This window comes from Bos indicus x Bos taurus, chromosome 6 (assembly GCF_003369695.1).
Source record: "Bos indicus x Bos taurus breed Angus x Brahman F1 hybrid chromosome 6, Bos_hybrid_MaternalHap_v2.0, whole genome shotgun sequence".
NCBI lineage: Eukaryota > Metazoa > Chordata > Mammalia > Artiodactyla > Bovidae > Bos > Bos indicus x Bos taurus.
The window spans coordinates 35068993-35094457 of NC_040081.1; the positions used below are offsets into that span (position 1 = coordinate 35068993).

General features: G+C 37.5%; 1 protein-coding gene across 6 annotated transcripts in view; it reads left to right on the plus strand.

Moving 5' to 3' along the window:
• The first annotated feature begins 7513 nt into the window (after positions 1-7513).
• Positions 7514-25465, plus strand: part of SNCA (synuclein alpha) — a 147268-nt gene continuing 129316 nt past the window's right edge. The window contains exons 1-4 of one of the 6 annotated variants that reach the window (XM_027544073.1): positions 7514-7599; positions 9361-9506; positions 17417-17458; positions 24100-24242. In XM_027544073.1, the coding sequence (XP_027399874.1) occupies positions 9386-9506; positions 17417-17458; positions 24100-24242 (306 nt within the window). In that variant the 5' untranslated portion in view covers positions 7514-7599; positions 9361-9385. Of the gene's footprint in view, positions 7600-7762; positions 8235-8299; positions 8382-8810; positions 8895-9360; positions 9507-17416; positions 17459-24099; positions 24243-25465 lie in introns of those variants that run through there. The other 5 variants (XM_027544070.1, XM_027544069.1, XM_027544071.1 and 2 more) reach the window with 5 other exon arrangements.

Here is a 25465-nt window from a genome sequence, read left to right on the forward strand (position 1 = left end):
TTTTTTCTTTATAGATTATTACATGAAATTGAATATAGTTCTTTGTGCTATACAGTAGATACAGATATGTGTGTAAGTTTTTAAATTTATTTTTAATTGGAGGATAATTGCTTTACAATGTTGTGTTGGTTTCTGCCATACCTAAACATGAATCAGCCATAGGTATACATAAGTTCCCTCCCACTTGAAACTTCCTCCCACCTCTCTAGGTTGTCAAAGAGCAGATTTGAGCCCCCCTGTGTCATACAGCAAATTCCCACTGGCCATCTGTAATGTGAATGTTTGTGTAAAGTGTATGGTAATGTGTATGTTTCAGAGTTACTCTCTCAATTCGTCCCACCCTTTCCTTCCATGGTCTGTGTTCAAGTCTGTTCTCTATGTCTGTGTCTCTACTGTTCTCCTGCAAGCAGGTTCATCAGTACCTTTTTCTAAATTACATTTACATGCTTTAATGCATGATGTTTGTTTTTCTCTTTCTGACTTACTTCAATCTCTATAACAGGCTCTAGTTTCATCCACCTCACCAGAACTGACTCAAATTCATTCCTTTTTATGGCTGAGTAATATTCCATTGTATATATGTACCACAGCTTCTTTATCCATTCATCAGTCAATGGACATCTAGGTTGCTTCTATGTCCTGGCTATTGTGAATGGTGCTGCAGTGAACATTGGGGTACATGTGTTTTTCAGAATTGTGGATTTCTCAGGGTATATGCCCAGTAGTGGGATTGCTGGGTCATATGGGAGTTTTATTCCTAGTTTTTTTAAAAAGAAATCTCTATATTATTCTCCATAGTGGCTGTATTGATTTACATTCCCCCAACCCACTCCAGTGTTCTTGCCTGGAGAACTCCAGGGACAGGGGAGCCTGGTGGGCTGCTGTCTATGGGGTCGCACAGAGTTGGACATGACTGAAGCGACTTAGCAGCAGCAGCAACCATGCAAAGGGGCTCTTTTCCGTATTCTCTCCAGATTTTATTGTATGTAGAAATTTGATGATGGCCATTCTGACCAGTGTGAGGTAATACCTCATTGTAGTTTTGATTTGCATATCTCTAATTATAAGTGATGTTGAGCACCTTCTCATGTGTTTATTAGCCAACTGTGTCTTCTCTGGAGAAATGTCTATTTACGTCCTCTGCTCATTTTTTTTTTTAATTTTATTTTATTTTTAAACTTTACATAATTGTATTAGTTTTGCCAAATATCAAAATGAATCCGCCACCAGTATACATGTGTTCCCCATCCTGAACCCTCCTCCCTCCTCCCTCCCCATACCATCCCTCTGGGTCATCCCAGTGCTCTAGCCCCAGGCATCCAGTATCGTGCGTCGAACCTGGACTGGCATCTCGTTTCATACATGATATTTTACATGTTTCAATGCCATTCTCCCAAATCTTCCCACCCTCTCCCTCTCCCATAGAGTCCATAAGACTGATCTGTACATCAGTGTCTCTTTTGCTGTCTCGTACACAGGGTTATTGTTACCATCTTTCTAAATTCCGTATATATGCGTTAGTATACTGTATTGGTGTTTTTCCTTCTGGCTTACTTCACTCTGTATAATAGGCTCCAGTTTCATCCACCTCATTAGAACTGATTCAAATGTATTCTTTTTAATGTCTGAGTAATACTCCATTGTGTATATGTACCATAGCTTTCTTATCCATTCATCTGCTGATGGACATCTAGGTTGCTTCCATGTCCTGGCTATTATAAACAGTGCTGCGATGAACATTGGGGTACACGTGTCTCTTTCCCTTCTGGTTTCCTCAGTGTGTATGACCAGCAGTGGGATTGCTGCTCATTTTTTTTGACTGGGTTGTTTGTTTTTATGATACTGAGTTTGTATATTTTGCTGCTCGTGTGTTTTGGAGATTAATCCTTTCTCAATTGCTTAATTTGAAACTATTTTTTTCCCCATTCTTAGGGTTATCTTTTCATCTGGTTATGGTTTCCTTTGCTGTGCAAAAGCCTTTACATTTAATTAGGTCCCATTTCCTTATTTTTTATTTTTATTACCATTACTCTAGGAGGCCAGTCAAACAGGATCTTGATTTGATTTATGTCAAGGAGTGTTCTGCCTATGTTTTCCTCTAAGAGTTTTATAGTTTCTGGTCTTAGATTTAGGTCTTTAACCCATTTTATCTTTGTGTGTGGTGTTAGGAAGTGTTTCGTTCTTTTACAAGTAGCTGTCCAGTTTCCCCAGCACTACTTATTGAGAGACTATCTTATCTCCATTGTGTATTCTTGTCTCCTTTGTCAAAGATAAGGTGCCCATAGGTGTGTGGGTTTATCTATGGGGTTTCTGTCTTGTTCTATTGGCCTATATTTCTGTTTTGTGCCAGTACAGTACTGTCTTGATGACTGTAGCTTAGTAGTATGGTCTAAAGTCAGGAAGGTTGATTCTTCTGGTTCCATTTTTCTTTCCAAAGATTGCCTTGGCTATTTGGATCTTTTGTGTTTTCATATGAACTGTGGAAGTTTTTTGTTCTAGTTCTGTGAAAAATGCCTTTAGTAATTTGATGGGGAATGCATTGAATCCCAATTCAAATGAATTGAATTTGATAGGGAATGCATTTGATTGGGAATGCTTTGGGTAGGATAGTCATTTTCACAGTATTGATTCTTCCAATCCAAAAACATGGTATATCTCTCTGTCTGTTTATGTTCCCTTTGATTTCTTTTATCAATGTCTTATAGTTTTCTGTATACAGATCTTTTGTCTCCTTAGGTAGGTTTATTTCTAGGTAGTAGTGTGTATATGTTAATCTCAAATTCCCAATTTATCCCTCCCTCTATCTTCACCCTTTGATAATCATAAGTCTGTTTTCTATGTCTGTGAGTCTGTTTCTTTCATAAATAAGTTCATTTGTATCATTTTTAGATGCCACATATAAGTGATATCATATTTGTCTAATTTCACTTAATATAATTTCTAGATCCATCCATGTTGTTGCAAATGGCACTATTTCATTAATTTTTATGGCTGAGTAGTATCCCATTGCATATATATGTGGATGGGCACAGAGGTGTCTTAGCTATTGTAAATATTGCTGCTATGAACATTAAGATGCATGTATCTTTTCAAAGTAGTGTTTTCTTATCTTTTTGCTTTAGGAGTGAATTACTGGATCATATGGTAATTCTATATTTTAATGAAATCTCCATAGTGTTCTGCATAGTGGCTGCACCAAATTACATTCCCACCACCAGCATAGGAGAGTTCCCTTTTTGTACACCCTTCCCAGCATTTATTATTTATAGACTTTTTGATGATGGTCATTCTGACTGGTGAGAGATGATACCTCATTGTGGTTTTGATTTGTATTTCTCTAATAATTCATAATACTGAGCATCTTTTCATGCGTCTGCTGGCCATCCATTTGAACTTTTAGATTCCCAAATATTTAAACAATCTTTTATATCTAGTTTTGAAATTTTTAATCTTGGATCTTGCATGTCTTAATATTCTTAGCACCAAAATGACAAGGATATTTAAAATTATATCCAATTGAATTTTACATATTTCATATGACATTTTTTGTGGTTACAATTTATGGTCACTAAACATTAATGAGGATATACTACAATATTGACAAATGTGATAAATGACATTGTGCTAGAATAAATGTCCATTGTTTTTTGGGCTTCCCAGGTGGCACTGATGGTTAAGAACCTTCCTGCCAATGCAGAAGACATAAGAGATGCAGGTTCAGTCTCTGGGTCAGGAAAATCCTCCGGAGTAGGAAATGGAAATCCATGCCAGTATTCTTGCCTGGGAAACCCCATGGACAGAGGAGCCTGGTGGGATATAGTCCATGGGACCACAAAGAATTGGACACAACTGAGTGTGAGTGCATTTAGTTTTTTTAGTTTATTTTTTGCTGTATATGACATTGTAGAAACAACATTAAGTTTTACACAGGGTCAAATTAGATAATCTTCTTTGGACTTTATACACTTTTTTTATTCCTTTTTATATCTCTTTGGAGCAACCCTACTGCCTTGTCTCAAGTGCAACCCTTTCCAGTACCACACACAATGCCATCCCAACTGGATGCATTAGGCTTTCTCTTCTGTACCCACTGTGAAATAGAAGAGAAGCATACCAAGATCTCACTACCTCCTGTTTTTCATACATCTACAGAAGACGAGGGGAAGGTGCAAACAGAGAATAAGAAACAAGTGGCCCAAGAATCGACATTACATTGTTCCTTGTGTTTACAACAATATAGAATAAAATCATTCAGAGATAGTAAAGATTGCATTTCCCTTACTGACACACATTAAATCAATTCTTATACTTCCTTTGGTTTATAGTCCCTGAAGCTTCCTTATTTTTCACATCATTCCACTTTGTAGTTCAAGCTTACCACATGGCACACCTAAAAATTCACTTGTTTTATGCTAAAGCCAGAGAGTTTAGATTAACCATGCATTTCATAGAATGTTACTCTTAAGCTAAATTACTTAATTAAACTCAAACATTCCTATTAGAAAGAAGCAAAATATCTAGATTTCATTTATCAAAGAGTAAAACAAACATGAGTGTAGTCATTAACAAAACATACAGTCAGTAATGCCTCCCAATTGATTATCCTTCCATACTCCTTATGAGGTTCAAGTCATTCAATTAGTTAAATTTTTTTAGCTTAAGCTTTAAAGTTATATTCTAATAGTTAAAAATTATCTCAAGGCTATGTTGTAAATGAATGATGAAAGTGAAAAAAAAAAAAAACAACAACAACCCTTTATTAACTTCCAGTTCCCTTCTTTGTGCTTGAGTTGCTCTGCCTCCTTAGGAATACTGAGCTCAGAGAATACAGGTAGAACATAAGAAAAGTCACTACTGATATCACCAGTAACTAAAAGTTCATTGAATGCTTACTGTATTCAAGGCACTTTGAGGGATGAAAAGAGGAGTAAAACGTAAAGTTTTAAATGGCAAACAAATATTTTATAATTTTGATTTAATTATAATTTTATAATTTTCTTTCTTGTGGTTGATGAGCAATCAACTTCTCCTATAATTACTAATATAGAAATGGCAACATTTCAAATATGAAGGCAATGTTTTGGAACAGAAACTCTCCTTGATTTCCAAGGTCATATCCAAATTCAAAGGCTATTTCTAACAGAACTGGGTCTCACCTTTTACCTCCCACCCTATCCCATTCCCAGAGAGTAAGGTACCAGAGAGTACTACCAGTTCAGGAGATAACTGGCCTTTTGGAATAGTTCCTACTGGCTTATGTCAGCTCTGCCACTTTAAAGCTATGCAATTTCTGCCTTTTACCAAAATTCTTTGAGCCTTAGATTCCCTGACTATAAAAGTTACATAATAAAACTTAACTTATCCATTTGTTATGATTAAATGATCATACAATAGTCTTTTGCCAACCATAATATAACACATAAAGATGTGGAATCATATAATGCTGTAAGAAGTAGAAAAATGTAACAACTGCTCCAAAATAATTCTCTTATTGGTCTTCACAGGGCCTAAAAATAATCCTCATTGGTCTGTACAGAGTCTAAAATATCTGTTACTTTATTCATCCCTTTGACTACTCAAGAAGGTCTCTGTTAACTATGTATATATCATAATTGAATATTAATATGTACTAAATATATTAAGTAACTAGTTGTGATGCGTCACAGTGCAAAACACTATTATTGGCAGTAATAAAAAGAAACAATTGAAAGTAATAAATACCACTAGTTTATGCAAAAACATGAATGACCAAGTATTAGGCTGAGTGAAGAAGCCAGAGAGATTTTTTTTTAAAGTTCATATTGTATGGTTTTATTTTTATGAAATAAAATACATAGAAGCTGTACAACCGAAAAGGGCACAAGGGAAATTTCTAGGGGATGAAAGTGTCTTATTTCTTCAAAATGGTGTGGGGTACATTAATGCATGTACTTTTCAAAACGGATTTAAAGGAATACAGAGTGGAACATATCACTGCATGCAAACTTTACTTTTAAAGTTTTTTAAAAGACCAGCAAAACATCATTGTGTTTACTTTAAAATAGTTCTGATATCTTATGGATGTATGCTGAATTATTTACAAATGAAAAGATATACATAATTCTTGGGATTTAGTTAAAAATGGGGAATGGGAGTAGTGATTAAAAAACGGGGAGTGGATGAGAATATAGATGAAACATGATTAATCATGAACTGGAAAATAGTGGAAGTTGGGTGCTATTCCACCGTGAATCCTTTATTTTCTCCACTTTTGTATGTGTTTGAACATTTCCCATAGTAAAAAGTTGAAAAGAGAGGGATCAATGAACAGAAGGACATGACTTGTTGAAACTCTCAAAGTCATAAAGCAAACCAACTCCCAACTTCCTTCTCCGATCCCAAGGAAGCAAAATATGAGTGTTTTGGAAAGCCACTTTTCAAATGAGCCGACCAATAGTGCAAAGAGTTGCTTATGTAGCATATACTCGCTTCCCATCTCTTTTGGTTTCAAACGGTTGTTTTGTAGATTTAAATTGCTTTTTACTCACATTTCAGAGTGTGAGTGCAAGGATCAGAGAGAGGTGCAAGGTTCAGAGAAAGCCTTTTTTCCGTCCTACAAAAAATAAGCACAATACAAAGGAACAAAAAACATATAGCAAAGATGCGTTTTCCGTTACAGGTCTAAAAGCATCCTCCTTTCCAGGCAAAGAAAGCAGAGGGAGTCCGTTGGGGGGAGGAGTTTCGTTCTCCATTCCGGTGTGATCCAGGACCAGCTGTTTCCCCACCAGCTTTTAAAGGTGAAACTGTGTTAAACAGTGCAAAAATTGTCTCGAACCCCTTGCGTGTGTCTGTCTATGTGCCGGTGTGTGGAGATGGGGTTGGCGTGTCAGCACCGAGGACAACGCGAATTCGAAGTCAGGAAAGTGAGTGGTATGTGTTGATAGAATCGCCCTTTTCAGAAGGCTCTGAAAAAACTGGATATACTGGTTCAGGAGAATCAATCACGCTGGATATGTCTCTTCCATCTAGGCACCTGCATCTGGAAAGTAAATTCCATTCTGAGAATGAAAAATCGTCCAGCCGTTTGGTTTCGACGGCTGCGGAATGTTTATTCCTTGTTCCACTGATGCGAAAAGAAAACAGCGTCTGGCAGCCGCTGATTGGTGGAAAAGAAAATGGTGATAGTGGGGTGGAGAGAGGATTTGACTAGCCTCCTCCTGCCTCTTCAACCTGTAACTCTTCGTTACTAGTCTCCTCTCCGCCCGCGAGACCATATCGGGCTCACTAGAGGTTAAGAATAGGCCCCAATCTGGGGGATATTTAAACAAAAGCATCGTTAACATTGATTTGAGGGAAACGTGCTCTTGGCAGAGCTAATGTGAGCACGCTTCCTAGATTGCCCGTCTCTTTCAGCAGCTCCTCGAGAGACTGGCTCTGTCTTTGGTGGTCGACCTGTCACACTCCCCGCTTCCCGAGGCTGGATCTGACGTGGGGGTCCCCGCGAGGAACCAGAGGGAAAGGCGGAGACAAGGATGGGGGGTGATGGGAAAGAGGGAGAGACTTCAGCCCAAGCCTAACACTCGGGATCTCCACGAGAGCTCCCGTGACCCTGAACTCGAGGTGAGCCGAAGAGCACCCCATCTTCCAGTACCCTAGGTCCAGGCGGGAGGCGGGAGTTGGAGGTTCCGTCTTCCCCCGCCCCCATCCCCATCCGAGGAGAGAGTGAAGTGCACGCGGCTGGGAAAGCAGCAAGCGCCGGGAGAGGGGCGGGGAGAGGAGCTGACAAATCAGCCGCGGGGGCGGTGAGAGGAAGGGGAGGAGGACCACGGAGACTAGAAGGAGAGGGGGCGAGCGACCGAGCGCGGCGACGCCGGGTGAGGTGTGTGCTGGCTTTAGAGCGGACCCAGGGACCGAGCCGCGCCTTTAGCATCCTTGGCGCTCTTTCCCGCTCCCCCCCAACCCTTCCCTTTCGACCTTCTGCTGTTTTCTCTCGAATCCTCGCGTGCGGGGGACGAGGAGTGGCAATTCGACGGCAGGTTTGTGGGTTTGCCTCCCACGCCCCCCGCCTCCCAGCGCAGGCTTGTGCTGACAGGCGCCTCCTCTGGGGACCATCCCTCTTCTGGTGCCGCCTCCACTCTTCCTGTGCGCTCTTTATCCTCTCTCTTCCCACTTAAATAACATTTGGGAATTGTTTTTAAATTTTTTTAAGTGGGGGTGGGGGAGAAATTGGAGTTCCGAGGAGCCGAGGAAATCTGGTAAGTGCTTGCGGAACTAACTGGGCAGCTTTGGAAGTCATGGAGAACACCTGGTGGGAGAAGAGTCGTTGCGGACGCCCGGGGGCGCGCGCGGGGTGGGGGTGGGCGCGCTGCTGAGGACCAGCTGTAGTCGCGTCTCTCTCCGAGGTGAGTACTTATCCCTAGGGTGAGCTTGAGGAAAGAAAATTGACCTGTTTGCCTCCTGCTTCGATTACTTCCCTCTTCTCGTCCTCAGAGGCCGAGAGGTCTGGATTCTCAGGGATAAGCTTTTCCTTTGGGAAACGCGAGGATGCTCCAGGGAGTATGAGTATTCAACTTTTGTTTGTCGCTTTCCTTAACCGCCCCCCTTCCCTAGTCCGCCCTCTCTGTTCTCTCTGTGAAGTAAACAAGCTGTGTTTGGCAAATGGTTAAGTGGGAGCGCTGAGAGGGCGAGTCAACAGGTGATAAGGGGTTAACAGGTGCGGCGCAGGGTTGGGGGCGGGTTCCAGGAACTGAGAACGCCCCCACGGGTGGCTGGGGCGCCTCCTGAGGCTTCCGCGGTTGTGAACTCGCGCCCTCCTGCACATTCTGGGTTGATAGCCCAGGGTCGGGTGCGTGGTTGGGTGAATTAGAGAGAGGGCGGTGGGCTCGCAGTTGGCCTGAGGTTCAGCTACACCCAGAGTGAGTGGTTCCTTCCCTCCCCTATTCGTGGTTGATCTGTTAGCTGCCTTCTGGAATTTAAGCGTGTCCCTGACCCCCTGCCTTCAGGTCCCTTTCCTTTTCCTGTGATGTCTTCTAAACGCACTTCTAACTTACACTGTCACCATTTGGACCCTGGGAAGTTAAAAGAGGAGTCTATCTTTCCGTGCAATTCCACTTAGGAAACGCGTTAAGAACAGCTCATGTGATTCATCCTAATCCATGTTTAGGCGGCTAGACTTTATCCAGCCAAGATGGATGGGAGATGCTACATTCTTAATGCAAAAGCTAAGAAAAGCCTCCTTTGTCCAGTGGTTGAAATGGAGGTACACTTAAAAGAATCTCACTCTTATGAGGATTCTATTGATCTTTCAATAGTTTTTACTTTGAGTGGTTCTAATTTCGTATTTTACGCAGAAGTTCTCAAAGTGTATTTTGTGTTCTCCAGTGTGGTGTAAAGGAATTCGTTAGCCATGGATGTTTTCATGAAAGGACTTTCAAAGGCCAAGGAGGGAGTCGTGGCTGCTGCTGAAAAAACCAAGCAGGGTGTGGCAGAAGCAGCAGGAAGGACAAAAGAGGGTGTTCTCTATGTAGGTAGGTAAGCCCTAAATGTCACTTTGATATTTATTTGGGATTGATGGGTTAGGATGATTGTTGCTTTAAATGCTGGTATTTCTCACTTGATTCAGTTTTGCATCTCCACTCAAAGTGATGGGCTGAATCAGAGGTGTGTGTAAGTAGGTGAATGTGTGTGTTTGAGCTAATATACAAAGTGGGGCTATTTTGTTTTTACAGACTATTTAATTTTGCAGTAATATTTAGGACTTTGTTTCTTTTTTAAAATGAATGTTTTTATGTGTAAGTAACTATAGCTCTGAGGACAGTTTTAAAAACTCAGTCTTAGAAAATATTCAATAGTATCTTAAAATCAAACTCCTTCATGAGCTTTTGATTTATCTTCATGAATAATGTAGGCTAATTTCAGTGTATCCTAATTTAAAAGTAAGATGTTGATACAATCTTGAGATATGTAAAGAGAGACCTACTGTGACCCTAAAAAGGAAAGGACAGACAAGTCTTTGGAGTTGCTTCTTGTGACCACTTGGTAAGTTGGGGACTAAACTCAAGAAAGTGCTTGAAGGCTGCTAATATCTCTGAGACATTTATATAGTTCATTTATCAAATGATACAATAAATTAGATGCTTACTGTTTTTCCTTGTTTATAAATTCCCACATCAGAGTATTCTTGCAGTGAAGTGAAAGTTGCTTCATCCTGTCTGGCTCTTTGTGATCCCATGGACTGTCCATGGAGATACAGGAGTGGATAACCTTTTCCTTCTCCAGGGGATATTCCCAACCCAGGGATCAAACCCAGGTCTCCCACATTTCAACTGGATTCTTTACCCACTGAGCCACAAGGGAAGCCCAAAAATGCTGGAGTGGGTAGCCTATCCCTTTTCCAGAGGCTCTTCCTGACCCAGGAATCAAACCAGGGTCTCCTGCATTACAGGCAGGTTCTTTACCAACCGAGCTATCAGGGAAGCCCTACTCTTTTTTTTTATCTTAAACTGTGTTAGGTTAGGTGTTATTTCACAAGTCACTTGGAATTCTTTGGGTGAAGAAATAGGCATACACATAGACACACACTCATCTATTGGGATACAAACAGGCACATAAACATACATTCACCCACTGCCCATTCTGTCTCTTCTTTTCCTCCTCTGAGCTAGGTCACATTCTCTCATAGCAGGTGTAGCAACAGTAGCCAAAGGATGAGTAAGAAAGTGGAGGATGAGCATAATGGATTGTGTAGAATACTCTGTCTATGTCTATGGGGTGAAAGAAAGCTATATTGTCTCTTTGATATAGATGGGCTGGAGAAAAGTTATACTTGGAATGATTTTTATGAATATTTCTCATATTTTTCTCACTGTTCATAGACTCTTTATTTTGGTTTAATCTTACCACAAACCTCTAGTTAAATTACTCTTTATCTTAAAGTATATTTTCAGAAAGTCATTGAATTAAAAGATGTTACAAGAGGGAAAATTCAAAGAGTTAATCTCAGTTTTTTTCTTGTGAAATGTGGATTGTACCTTTTTAGGTGGAATTTGGAATACTGAATCAGTGACATTTAGATAATCAGTATTTTTATATTTGTCCTCAGTGTTCCAAGTTGTGCAAGTGCATGCTTTGTAACCATTCCTTGATTTCAGTTACTTTATAACTTAGTTACTTTTAAGATTTTTTTTAGTTGGATAATATTGATTTATTAGTTTTGAATGAGTCCAAGAACCACTGACTATTACATTAACATGTTGCTATTTTCCATGTAATAAGCAGGATTATCATCTGGAAAACATTGTACTTGTTTTCATTTTCAACCATGAGTTTGGGCAAATAAAATGACTTAATTTTTTAGAGATTAATTTTGTTATTTTCTCTGAGATTATTATATGAAATTTCGATTTATGTGCACATATTTTAAAAAATAATCTTCAGTGTTTATTATGGTATTTAGCAGAGTACATTCTATATACTATTTATCAGTTAATATTTTAAAGTCAATTAAAAGTTGAACACAAATACATAATTCAGGATGAAGTATGATCTTGTGAAGTTATAGTACTACCAGGTTTTGGCAAGCTTTTTCCGTAAAGGGGTACTGAATAATTTTAGGGTATGATATCTGTTTCAACTGATCAACTTTGCTCTCTTGAAGTGAAGGCAGCCATAAACAATAATTAGGGTGACTATGTTCCTATAAAACTTTACTTACCAAAACAGCTGGAGAGTTTATTTGGCTCATAGGCTATAGTTTACTGACTCCTGATAAAGTAGGAAAAAATGTAGATTTGATGTTAAACTTAAATTCCAAAAAAAAAATATTAAAATGAAAAAAAAAAAAAAAATTCCAGTCCAGACTATACCACATTTTACCTCTAGGATAATGGGGAAGGTACTTAACATATCTAAGCATCACTTTACTCATTTGTAAAAATACAATTTGAATAAATGCGAGTATCTTGCAGAGTTCTTGTGAGAATATCATAATAAAGCAGAACCTATAAGTAAAAAGGCATCCCTTAAAAAAATTTAAGACTTAATTTTTATAACAGTTTTAAATTAACAGAAAAATTGATATATAGAGGTTTCCCATGTACCCCAACCCCCACACATGCATAACCTCTCGAATTACCAACATCCTTTGCCAGATGGTACATTTGTTACAACTGATGAACCTACATTGACACATCATAATCATCCAAACTCCATAGCTTCCATTAAGGATCACTCTTGCTGCAATACATTCTGTGAGTTCGGACAAATGTGGAAATGGCAATTTACTCCAGTATTTTTGCCTGGAGAATCCCATGGACAGAGGAGCCTGGTAGGCTACAGTCCATGGGGTCACAAAGAGTCGGACACGACTAAGTGACTAACATACACACACATTCATCATTATAATATATAGAGTATTTTCAGTGTCCTAAAAATCCTCTGTGCGCTACTTATTCATGGCCTTCTCCCAACCCCTGGCTATCACTGATCTTTTTCTCTCCATAGTTTTGCCTTTTCCAAAATGTCATATCAATGGAATCACATATTGTTTAGCCTGTTGAGATTGGCTTCTTTCAATTAATAATACGCATTTAAATTCTTTCATGTCTTTGAATGGCTCATTTCTTTTTAGTGCCAAATAATATTCTGTTGTCTCAGGTTTATCATTCACCTCCTACATCTTGGTACTTGGAGGACATCTTACTTGCTTCAGAGAGTTGGCAGTTATGAATAAAGCTGCTATAAACATCTGTGTGCAGGTTTTTGTGTGTATATAAGATTTCAGCTCCTTTGGGTAAATATCAAAGAGCACAACAATTGCTGGGTCATATGATAAAATATGTTTAGTTTTAAAAGAAACCATCAAACTATCTTCCACAGGGACTACACCATTTTGCATTCCCACCAGCAATTAATGACAGTTTTTGTTACTCTACTTCCTTGACAAAATTTGGTGCTGTCAGTGTTCTGGACTTTGGTCATACTAATACATATATAGTGGCATTGCACTGTTATTTTAATTTGTATTTTAAAACTGGTGACATAGGATGTGGAGCATCTTCTCAAATGCTTATCTGCCATCTCCACATCTTCTTTGATGAAGTATCTATTAAGATCTTTGGCCTATTTTTTAATCAGGTTATTTGTTTTCTTAGTTTTGATTTTTAAGAGTTCTCTGTCTTCTTTTCAGATATTTCATAAATATTTTCCTGTCTGTAGATTGTTTTCTTATTCTTTTGAAATTGTCTTTCATAGAAGTTTTTAATTTAAATGAATTCTCACTTATTAATGATTTAATGGGATGTGTCTTTGGTAGTATAGCTTAACAGTCATTGCCATACTTGAGATTATGTAGATGTTCTTCAATGTGATCTCCTAGAAGTTTTATAGTTTCACATTTTACACTTAAGGCTATGATTCATTTTGGATTATTTGCTTGCGAAGGGTATAAAGTTGAAATTATTTTTTTTCATGTAGATGTCCAGTTGTTCTAACACCATTTGTTTAGACTATCTTTGTTCCGTTTTATTGCCTTTTTTCTTTGTCAAAAATCAGTTGATTACATTTATGTTTGTGTATTTCTGGGCTCTCTTTTCTAGTCCCTTGATCTATTTGTTTATTCTTTCACCAATATCACATTGTGTTGATTATGACAGCTCTGTAAGAAGTCTTGAAATTTGCTTCTTCAATACCATTTTGGCTACTTTTGATCTTTGCCTCTCCACATAAACTTTAGAATCAGTTTGTTAACATCCACAAAATAACTGGGGTTTTGCTTGAGATTGTTGTTGCTCAGTCGCTAAGTCGTGTCCAACTCTGTGACTCTATAGACCGTGGCACAACAGGCTCCTCTGTCCTCCACTATCTCCCGAAATTTGCTCAAATTCATGTCCATTGAGTTGGTGGTTCTCTCTCTCTCTCTCTCTCTCTCTCTATATATATATATGTGTGTGTGTGTGCGTGTGTGTGTGTGTGTGTGTGTGTATACATACATGAACATGGAATTGTAAAATCAAGTTGGGAAGAGCCTACATGGCAATGGCACCCCACTCCAGTACTCTTGCCTGGAAAATCCCATGGACAGAGGAGCCTGGTAGGCTGCAGTCTACGGGGTCGCGAAGAGTTGGACACGACTGAGCGACTTCACTTTCTCTTTTCACTTTCATGCATTGGAGAAGGAAATGGCGACCCACTCCGTGTTCTTGCCTGGAGAATCCCAGGGATGGGGGAGCCTGGTGAGCTGCTGTCTGTGGGGTCGCACAGAGTCGGACACGACTGAAGCGACTTAGCAGCAGCAGCAGCAACATGTTGTTAATATTCTGTCTTCTATCCATGAATGTGGAATCTCTCTCCATTTATGTAGTTCTTTGATTTTGTTATCAAAGCTTCATAATTTTTCCCATATAGATCTTGTATATTGCATTAAATTTATGCCTAGGTATTTTATTTATTTTTTATGCTAATGTAAATGATACTGTGTTTTTAATTTCAAATTCTGCTCCATTCATTACTGGTATATAGGAAGGTGATTGACTTTTTAACCTTGCATCCTGCAATCTTTCTATAATAACTTATTAGCACCAGAATATTTTTTATTCATTCTTGACAGTTTTGTTTCATCTTTCCCAGATATCTTTTATTTCCTCGTCTTATTGCAATAGCTAGGGCTTCCTGTAAGATGTTGAAGGAATGGTGAAAGGGGATATTATTGCCTTGTTCCTGGTAATAAAGTTACTAGTGTCTCACAATGAAATATGTTGTTAGCTGTAGACTTTTTGGTAGATATTTTCTATCAGGTTGAGAAACTTCTCTATTTCTAGTTTACTGGGAGGGTTTTTTATCACAAGTGAGAATCCCAGGGATAGGGGAGCCTGGTTGGCTGCCATCTATGGGGTCGCACAGAGTCGGACACGACTGAAGCGACTTAGCAGCTGCAGCAGGTGTTCGGTTTTGCAAATGCTCTTTCTGCATCTATTAATATGATCATGACATTTGTCTTTTTGGTCCTGCTGATGTGAAGAATTACTTAATTGACTTTCAAACATTGAACCAGCCTTACATACCTATGATAAATGCCACCTGATTGTGATGTATAATTCTCTTCATGCATTGTTGTGTTTGATTCATTAACATTTCATTGAGAATTTTTGTTAGTGTACTTTTATATGTAGGAGCCATGGTTATTATTGTCAAATAAACGCTGCTTGGTGGCTCCAATGGTAAAGAACCTGTGCCACGCAGGAGGCCTGGGTTTGATCCCTGGGTCGGAAAGATCCCCTGGAGAAGGGAATGGCAACCCACTCCAGTATTCTTGCCTGGAGAATCCCATGGACAGAGTAGCTTGGTGGGCTACCGTCCACGGGGTTGCAAAGAGTCTGACAGGACTGAACGATTAACTCATGCACACAAACTCTGCAACAGAATAATTTCTTTGTCCATGTATTTTCTTTCTATAATTTTATCCTTCATTATAAGAACTATTATCAATAACTAGCTTGAAAGATTAGAAGTAACTAGGGAAAATTTTCCTGTTTCACTTATGGCTGAACAAGTTTAGCACATGGTTTTCTTAAGCCTCATGAGAGAGTAGCTTTTAATGCTAATTGATGAACCACCATAAGGATCAGTATTATTTTTATGTTTTTTTCTCCTTTTGTGATATCTTTGTATACAAATTTTCAATCAACCTACTTCAATTTAATGGACCAAAAATTTCTCAATCAAATGGTTTAGAAATTATAAGTTGAGAGTGAAATTCAAAAGCAAAAAAAAAAAATGTAGTTCTATGCTAAGTATTGTAACAGTAAAGGAAAGAAAATGACCTTCAAAACTCTTCCAGTGAAATTCTGCTCAATAAGTAGCAGTGGTCTGGACTGTAGATTGATATCAAACTCCCAAGTCACAATTTGCTTCACCTCCAACATACTGAGATAGTCAACATGACATGCACAACAGCATAATTGAGTCCTTGGCAGTGCCCAGGCATTATTTCTGATCTCTACTCTGCAGCTTTGTGAAGTCATAACAGAGAAGAAGGGAATGGATGTGGGCTACATCAGCTTAGGGATGCCATCAGATCTAGGGTCCCTTCACCTGTTATCTGTTATGAGATCTAATTATCTATAAGGTCTATCTGTCTATCACATTACTGGTGACATACCACTTGGCACGTATTTTGTAGCTTTATCTTTTCATTACAGATTACTTATCAATTAAAAGTTAATCATCAGTAACATATACTACTAAACAATTATGACAGCCAAAAAAAGGTGATTGGTTTGATACAAAGCAACCTCATTAAGTCTTTCTTGTATATTTGGTTCAGGATACATCCCATGATTTAGCCAAAGATTAAATTATCAGGTATAACTGAGGCAGAGAGAATAGACTATAGGCCAACTGTTAAAATATATTTTTACTAGTTGTTTTTAAAAATAAGGGGTTGAAGGAGTGGCAGGTAGTGTATGATAAATATTCATTTCCCAGTTTTTTGGTCCTAATTTCCTTACATTCTTCTCTGATAGAATTACTTTATTTAGCTTACAGGGTAGTTTTCAAATGAATTTTCTTTTTGTTGTTATTTTCTCCAAGATCATTAAAAAGCTGTATGAATTACACTAAAAATCCAATATTAGAGAGCTGATGAATAAAATTATTCACAAACTTAATTTTAGCAATACATATTCATAAACTCTTTGTGTAAAGGTTTGGTAATGGTCAAGATTTGGGGAAAATTCCTATCTTGCCCCTTCTTGAAGCTAGTCATACTTCAGTGATCAAATACTGTATTCCTTCTGAAGGCTTGCCTGGTTTCATAGAAACAATATGGGCTTAGGGTCACAGAGCCCTTAATTTGAACATGCTTATAGCTGGTGACTTCAGACAAATCATTTAACTTTAATTTGTAATTGCTTCATGTGGAATAAAATGGGCATGATTTGAAATGGGGGGTTATCACAAACATTAAATGAGATGAAAAATGCCTTTTTCATAATAGATGTTCAACAACTATGAATTCCTTCTCTCCTTCCCCCATCCATTTGTGTTCCATGGGTTAAGGAATCTTTCTCTGTATTGCATTTTAGTAGAGCTTCTGCAGTTCTGAATCCAAAATCACCTTCCCAGCCAGACCCTGTGTTTTCTCACCTTTTCTTTTTAACTTTCTGTAAGTTGATATGTGAAGTGGGACACAAGGGGTTGAAAAGCTGTTACTGTGTGCTAAAATCTTAATTGGGGCGTATCCTGTTAGCTTTGCTTTGTTGTATTTGTTGTAATGGTTACTGACTTTTTTTGTTTAAAATTTTTTGCTCCCTGAGGATATCTTTACATATGGGTTTTTGAAGAGTGAGATACTGTTTTTCCACTAGATGTATTTAAAAGTAGCTCATTAGCAGTAAAGGTGACTTTGAAGCTTATGGTTTGAATTTGTTTGTTTTTGTAGGATCCAAAACCAAGGAAGGGGTAGTTCATGGTGTGACAACAGGTAAGCTTTGTGGAACTTATATTCAAGGATGATATTGAAAATATCTAGTAAGCAGGATAGCCCAGCACATATCGTTCAGAATGTAAATATAAATAACCACTCTGCCCATAGAGGAGCATTCTAGAAAACATCAGCTTTGTTTAATCTTGATTCTTTATTAAATATTAAATATTTTAAGTATGTTAAGTATTTGTTATAAATAAGTAAAAGTGTTTGTAATTGTCAAGAATGATGACTGAATTGACTAGTTTCATTGTTTAACTTATAGTAGTATAACATTTAAGTATTCTGGTCAACTTAATGTTCTGGCAAATGATAGTGGAATATCATAAAAGGACTGCCATTTTTAAAGAGTTGAATGAAAATTTTCTATAGAGTACAATGAAATATTCTGACACTAAAATATACAAATTATAATACTTCCTTGATTCAGAAGACATTTTAGGAAATACCCTTGGGATGATCAGTGAATTATTTATTGTATTTATCTCTGTTTGGCCTAATTTCACCCAAATTTTGAAATTAGGTCTGTAACAAGATTACAATAAGTGAATAGCAAAAATGATGAAAATTATGGTGGTGATGATGAGGAAGAGCAGGAGGATAATGATAGAAATAGAAAAATCACAATTTAGCAACTTTAATATATGGACTTGCTGTGATTGAGTTTTATGTTTTATGTACTCCAAGCTCTGACAGGCATGATAAGATATAATCATACGATCAGATATAAAATATAACTCATATGATGAGAAAACAGTAAATATGGCAGGGCCTCAGCAAAATAACATGCTTCTATTGCTAAGTTATAAAATAGATTTTGAGAAAATCAAATGGGAATATTAATACAATGTTTTGGTTAAGGCCACAAACACTGAAGCCCGAAGTCTTTAGTCCAAATTTCTGCTTACCCCTTACTAGCTGTGTGACTATTCTGCAAGATTCATTACCTCTCTGTGATTCAGTTTCCTCATCTATAAAAGAATTCAGTGAATGAGAATATATATAAATACCTAGAATACTAAAGGCAAATGGTATGTATTACCTAGGTTTTACTATCATTTTGTAGTGAAATCTACCTTGAGCTACATTTTGGTAGCTAGTGGAGAAAGATATTTATATGACTTTTATATATACCTTTATACATACTATATAGTCCATGGAATTCTCCAGGCCAGAATACTGGAGTGGGTGGCTTTTCCCTTCTCTGGGGATCTTCCCAACCTAGGGATCAAAGCCAGGTCTCCCGCACTGCAGGCCGATTCTTTACCAGCTGAGCCACAAGGGAAATCCAAGAATACTGGAGTGGGTAGCCTATCCCTTCTCCAGCAGATCTTCCTGCCCCAGGAATCAAACCAGAGTATTCTACATTGCAGGCAGATTCTTTACCAACTGAGCTCTCAGGGAAGCCCTTTTATACATACTTTTGACTAAAAAAGTTAGAGTATAAAATCAAAACAGGGAGTTCTGTGGTGGCCTTGTGGTGAGGATTATGGGTTTTCACTGCCGTGTCCTGGGTTCAACCCCTGTTCAGGGAACTAAGATCCCGTAAGCCACATAGTGCAGCTGAAAGTAAATAAATAAAAAACAACCCTTTGAAACTAATTCTTCTAGAAGCTAAGTTAAAGTGCGCAACATACATTTGCTCTGTTGGATTCAGTATATATAAACTGCCATGTAGGGACCTTCTATAAATGGCATGTTATAAAGTATGACTTTTGTAAAAACTAGTTATCAGACAGTTGTAGACTATGCTATATGAAGGTAATCTACTTGGATTAACAGCTTTTCATTGTAATAACTGAAGGAGAATCCATATGGATGAAAAAGAGGATAAGCATATTGCAAAGTTTAGAGCCTGTGGTAAAAATTAGAGAATAAACTAATACTACCATCCAATGGAGGCTATGCAGATGGGCTGCAAGGATAACTATTGACAAAGTCAGAATTTTTGAGTTTTTTTTAGAATGATAGAATGTAAACATGAGTTTTTGAGGTGTTTGTGCGCATGCATGCGTACACACTTGGCCTGGTACAAGTGACTGAAGTTTTGTACTATAAGACAATATTTTGCAAATTGTTTCTGAAAAACAGTAGCCTGCCAGCTAATGTTTCCATGGTTTTAAAGTGTTTGGAAACTTTGCATATCCTGTCTTCCTTTTAGCATATTAAAGAAACTGAGCTGTTCTATAGTAAATAAATTTACATAATTTAGTTTAACCCAGGATTTCCAAAACTCATTTGACTTTCTTTCAATAGTTGAAAAAAGTGAAAGTCATTCAGTAGTGTCCCACTCTTGTGATCCCCATGGACTACACAGCCCATGGAATTCTCCAGGGCTGAATACTGGAGTGGGTAGCTGTTTCCTTCTCCAGGGGCTCTTCCCAACCCAGGGATCAAACCCAGGTCTCCCGCATTGCAGGCGGATTCTTTACCAGCTGAGCCACAAGGGAAGCCTTTTCGATAGTTACTAGAGTTCAATTCAGTGAGTGTTCCCCAGAACACTATGGAAAATCCTTCTAAGCAGGGAGACCATGATGATTTTGGTATGGGCAGTATTTACACCATTGCACCAGTGACGTAAAATGTATTTACATCATTGCACCAAAGACTTCCCTGGTGGCTCAGATGATAAAGAATCTGCCTGCAATATGGGAGACCTGGGTTCGATCCCTGGGTTGGAAAGCTCCCCTGGAAGAGGGCATGGCAACCCACTCCAGTATTCTTGCCTGGAGAATCCCCATGGACAGAAAAGCCTGTCCCTGCAGGTTGCAAAGAGGCAGACATGACTGAAGTGACTTAGCACAGCACCAATCACCCTGGCAGTAGTAAAATACCAAAAATGTAGTTATAAGTAATCTGGCCATGAAAATTGCAGTAGGATAAACCAGTTGCAATAAGGGCCATTCCTCTCTCATATCAGATAAATTAATTTGTTGAGTAAAGTTATTTCATGTAAAATTCTAAATTCATATTATAAGGGAAAATAAATGTTTAAGGTAATAACCTCAGTAGTTAATCAGAGAGAGAATTGGTTGCTTTTTATATATGACCTAAAATGTTTATCATGGTACATAATAAATACTAAATAATTATTATTAATTTTGTTATTACTTTTAAAGCAGGGAATTGAGAAACTGTTATAAAGTGCATAACATTATCAGCTAATGTTAAAAGAAAAATTTCCACAAGATTCATTTCATTAACTATTTTGTAGAAATACAGACTTCAGTAAACTTAGGCTGGGCGTTTTCTACCTACAACATCCAGGGAAAATTAATCCTCCCAGTTAGATAATCTGAAGATAAAATCCAGAAAACTCTACGTTAATCCCTGGCTTTTTGATCTCAGGACATTATTATTTCAGTTGTCAGTACATCACATTATAGGAAAATATGAGAGTGCACTTAATCTGGGCTTATTGAATGACATGCCTTTGAAGGTATTAAAAAAATGATTTGATATAAGCTGACTCATTCTCATTTTTTCCCTCATTAAAGTATGATATAAAGAAATTCCTATTGTTGGAGATCTTCTGCAGGCTTTGATTCTTACACACAGAAATTTGTTATACAATAATGAACACAGTTAATTTTCAACATGTTACATTTTAAATTTCCCTGTTAAACTGCTTTAAAATATACATTTCTTGTCCTCATATCTGTAATTTGTATACTAATTCAAAACTAGATCTTAATTTTTTAATTTTTTTTAATGTTATAGGTTAGATTTACTGTTCTAAAAGTTGGTGCCACATTTCCTTTGTGGAATTTTATTGTTAATTAGAGTCAACAATTGTTGAAATTAATGTATAAATTAGACATATACACAAAATTTCTTTTAATGTACTCAAAATTATTTAATGAGTATTACAATGAAATAATATAAAGATAATATGATCTCTGATTTTGATCAACTCAAAATATACTAGTGGAGGTGGATAGACATACTGGGAAATCAGTAATTATGGTGCAAATAAAAAGTTCAGTAGTAAAGATATACTTAAAATTTTATGAGCACACAGGAGGAGGAAGAAGGACAGTTGTTGGGAAAAGAGGTTATTAACATGGAATTTAACTTTTGAGGTGGGTTTTAACAAAGGGGTTTAAGGTCAGTAAATTATCTGCTGGGTAAATCAGTTCCTACAGAAATCTTAAAATGTGTCTATCAGGGACTTCCCTTGTGGTACAGTGGTCAAAATTAAATGCTTCCAATGCAGGGACCTGCCTGGGTTCGACCCCTGGTTGGGAAAGATCCCACATGCTGCATGGCACAGCCAAAAAATAAAAATAAATTAAGAAAGTAAAAGGTTAACCACTGCTACATGTAAATTCTGCCATTTTGTAATGTAAATAATTTACTTATTCTTACAGTGGTAAAATCTAATAAATTATAATAAACTACAAAGTGCATTTTACTGTGCAGTTTATGTGCATTAAAAAAGTATGTATATAAATCTAGAATTATAAAAATAAACTTTCATGGCTGGCAGAAGAAAAATTATGAATCTCTAAAAAGATCAAAATTTATTTTTGTCTTTGAGATTTTATAACAAGAAATGTTCGTTTTCAAGTAAAATTTTCTACTTGTGTTCTTAGAAAAGAAAAAAAAGAGAACTTGAAGCCCATAATTCACTATTTTTAAAGCATCAACATTCTGGAAATGTTTAAAAACATGAGATTTCCAGTACAGTTTTTCACTGGCATTTAAATTGAACTTTGCATTGAGTATAGCCATGACTAGTTGGTAAGCATCCACCACATCCCCAGAAGTAGCAAAAGGCAAATAGCAAGCAATACCTGCTGTGAACTCTTGGTGCTTTTAGACTCTTGGGGCCACTTTCATTTCCCCCTATTGTCTACACTGAGGAGTGAGACTCGTTTTCCTTTTTTCCTTATGTACCTCCTCAACTTCCATGACCCTACATACCCAATTGTGTTCAAAACCCAATTGTTCTGACCACACTATTACTGTTTAGTCGTGTCCGAGTCTGCAGTGCTTTGAATAGCAGCCCATCAGGCTCCACTGTCCATGGGATTCTCCAAGCAAGAATACTGGAATGGGTTGTCATTTCCTTCTCCAGGGGAATCTTCCTGACCCAGGGACTGGCCCCTCCCAACTGGTGAAATGAAATCTGTACAATAATCAGGTGACTAGCATATAACACTTAACAGCTCACATAGTACAACTCATTGAATTCCTCAGAAAAGAAGACAAACATTACATATAGATAAGAATGCAAGACCCAGGCTTTATGAGTGTAAGTGTTATAAGGTTTTAGTTCAGTTTAGTTGCTCAGCTGTGTCTGATTGTTTGCGACCCCATAGACTGCAGTATGCCAGGCTTCCCTGTGCATCACCAACTCCCGGAGCTTGCTCAAACTCATGTCAATTGAGTTGGTGATGCCATCCAACCATTCTCATCCTCTGTCATCCCCTTCTCCTGCCTTTGATCTTTCCCCAGCATCAGGGTCTTTTCCAATGAGTCAGTTCTTTGCATCAGATGGCCAAATTATTGGAGCTTCAGCATCAGTCCTTCCAATGAATATTCATGACTGATTTCCTTCAGGATTGACTGGTTTGATCTCCTTGCTGTCCAAGGGACTCTCAAGAGTCTTCTCCAATACCATAGTTCAAAAACATGAATTCTTTATAGTCCACCTCTCACATCCATACATGACTACTGGAAAAAGGTTTGGGTGGAGAGTTGTCTTGTTTCCCTTGACCTTGAAATTGTTAAAAGTGTAGAACCTCATCTTTTACTCCTTTTTCATAAAACTCTTGATTAATTGAAACAAACTTTCATTTTATTGAAGCTTTGTTTATTTGATATTTGTATGGAGTTAATATAGAAAGATTAATTCAACAGTTATATATAGTCTTGGATAATTTTTTATATGAGATCAAATCTCTTTCTAAATCTAATCCCAAACTATTTATACCATCATCTTAAAATTTAACTTATTTTTAAAATCCTACTGAATCTCCATATTTTATTTTTAATGAAAAGAAATTAAGTGTGCTCAACAAACCATTTCATTTCATACTTTAAGTCTAGCTCTTTTGTTCCCATTAAAATGATTGAAAATAAATCTTAACACTAAAACTCATTCTGTTTCAACTATCTGTTGTTTCATAAAAGGATCAGCATAGTCATCCCTCACTCTATTGTTTTATTTCTGATGGTACCATGTGACAGCATGTATGTGTTCTGTGACTCAGAAGGTGTGATGAAAAAAACATGCTGAGTGAGATCAAAGACTTGGCATTGAAATTGCAATAAAGAAATATTTCATGCTGAGTTTGATACAACTACACCTGCAAGCCTTGCTTTCTGTAAACTTTCTTTCATAAAATGTAAATCAGAGCGAAATTGCTTATAGCCCTAAATTTGTGATCATTAGGCTTGAAACACCTTTAAATATCTGCATGATTGCATAGACTATCTTGGCAAAGAATCTGTTGTTTGGCTAAGCCACGCTCACTTAGCAATCTCAGTAACTTTTTCTTCTCCTGACTCACCAGTTATCTGTGTGTGTGAATATAGGTCTTTGGAAGTTGATAGTTAGTGGAAGTGAAATTATTCCTAGTGGCTGCTGGCCCACCATCCCTTAATCTGTCATTGTTTTTGATTCATCCCAGTGGCTGAGAAGACCAAAGAGCAAGTGACAAACGTTGGCGAGGCAGTGGTGACAGGGGTGACTGCAGTAGCACAGAAGACAGTAGAAGGAGCAGGGAGCATTGCAGCTGCCACTGGCTTTGGCAAAAAGGATCATATGGGCAAGGTAGGACTGTGTACATCTTGTTACATTTCTAAGCTTGTGGATCACCATGCATTTTCAGCAAGGCACAGAGGCAAGAATAAGATGCTTACTTGCGGGAGAGCTGACTGAGCTTCTCTTGTTAAAAAAAAAGTACTACCTTTATATGTATTCTTTTTGGAGATATTCACCCAGATAAATGCTGTGGAAATTGCACAATAATTGTGATTTTTTTTTTCTGGAAAAAAAAAAGTTAATGAAATGAACAGTGTAACAAATGTCTAAAAGAGCTGTGACATTTCAGAAAGAATGGGTGCTTTTATGTTGGCTGTGAATCTTGGAATTTTTCTTTGTTGGAGTATAGCAAATGCTTTGTGCCCAATCTCTAAATGTTCAAAATGAAAATCTTTTACTTAATGTCTTTATAGTGACATCATCTCTTATTAAATGGCATATTTGCTTATTATATAACAATTCATTTCCAAATATATGTTTGTGGAAACTGAGGGGCTTAAACTATGATCATGGTTTTGGGGTGATTTTAAAATTCTCAGAATTTTCACTTTTACTTTCTTGACAAATATGAGATTCTAGGAAAATTGTTCAAGAGTTAGGACTTTGATTTTAAACAAATAAGCAACAGAAAATGAGGTATCAACTGGAAGATGAACATTTTACAAAATTCATGACCATAAGCAGATGCTTTTTTTTTTTAATTGAAGTATAGTTGATTTATAATGTTGTGCCAATCTCTGCCGTACAACAAAGTGACTCAGTTATGGTCATATACATATTCTTTTTTATATATTTTTCCATTATGGTTTATTCCAGGTGATTGGATATAGTTCCCTGTACCACAGTAGGTGGTTATTGTTATCCATTCTAAATGTAATGGCTTGCATCTACCAACTTCCAACTCCCAGTCCATCTTTCTCTCTCCTCTCCTCCATCTTGGCCACCACAAGTCTGATCCTATGTCTGAGAGTCTATTTCTGTTTTGCAGATAGGTTCATTCGCATCATACTTTAGATTTCACATATAAATGGTATCATGTGTTTATTTTGCTCTTTCTGACTTCACTTAGTATGATAATCTCTGGTTGCGTCCATGTTGCTTCAAATGCCATTATTTTGTTCTTTCTTATGGCTGAGTAGTACTCCATTGTACATATGTCACATCTTTATCTGTTCATCTGTCAATGGACATTTAGGTTATTTTCAAGTTTTGGCTATTGTGAAAAGTGCTGT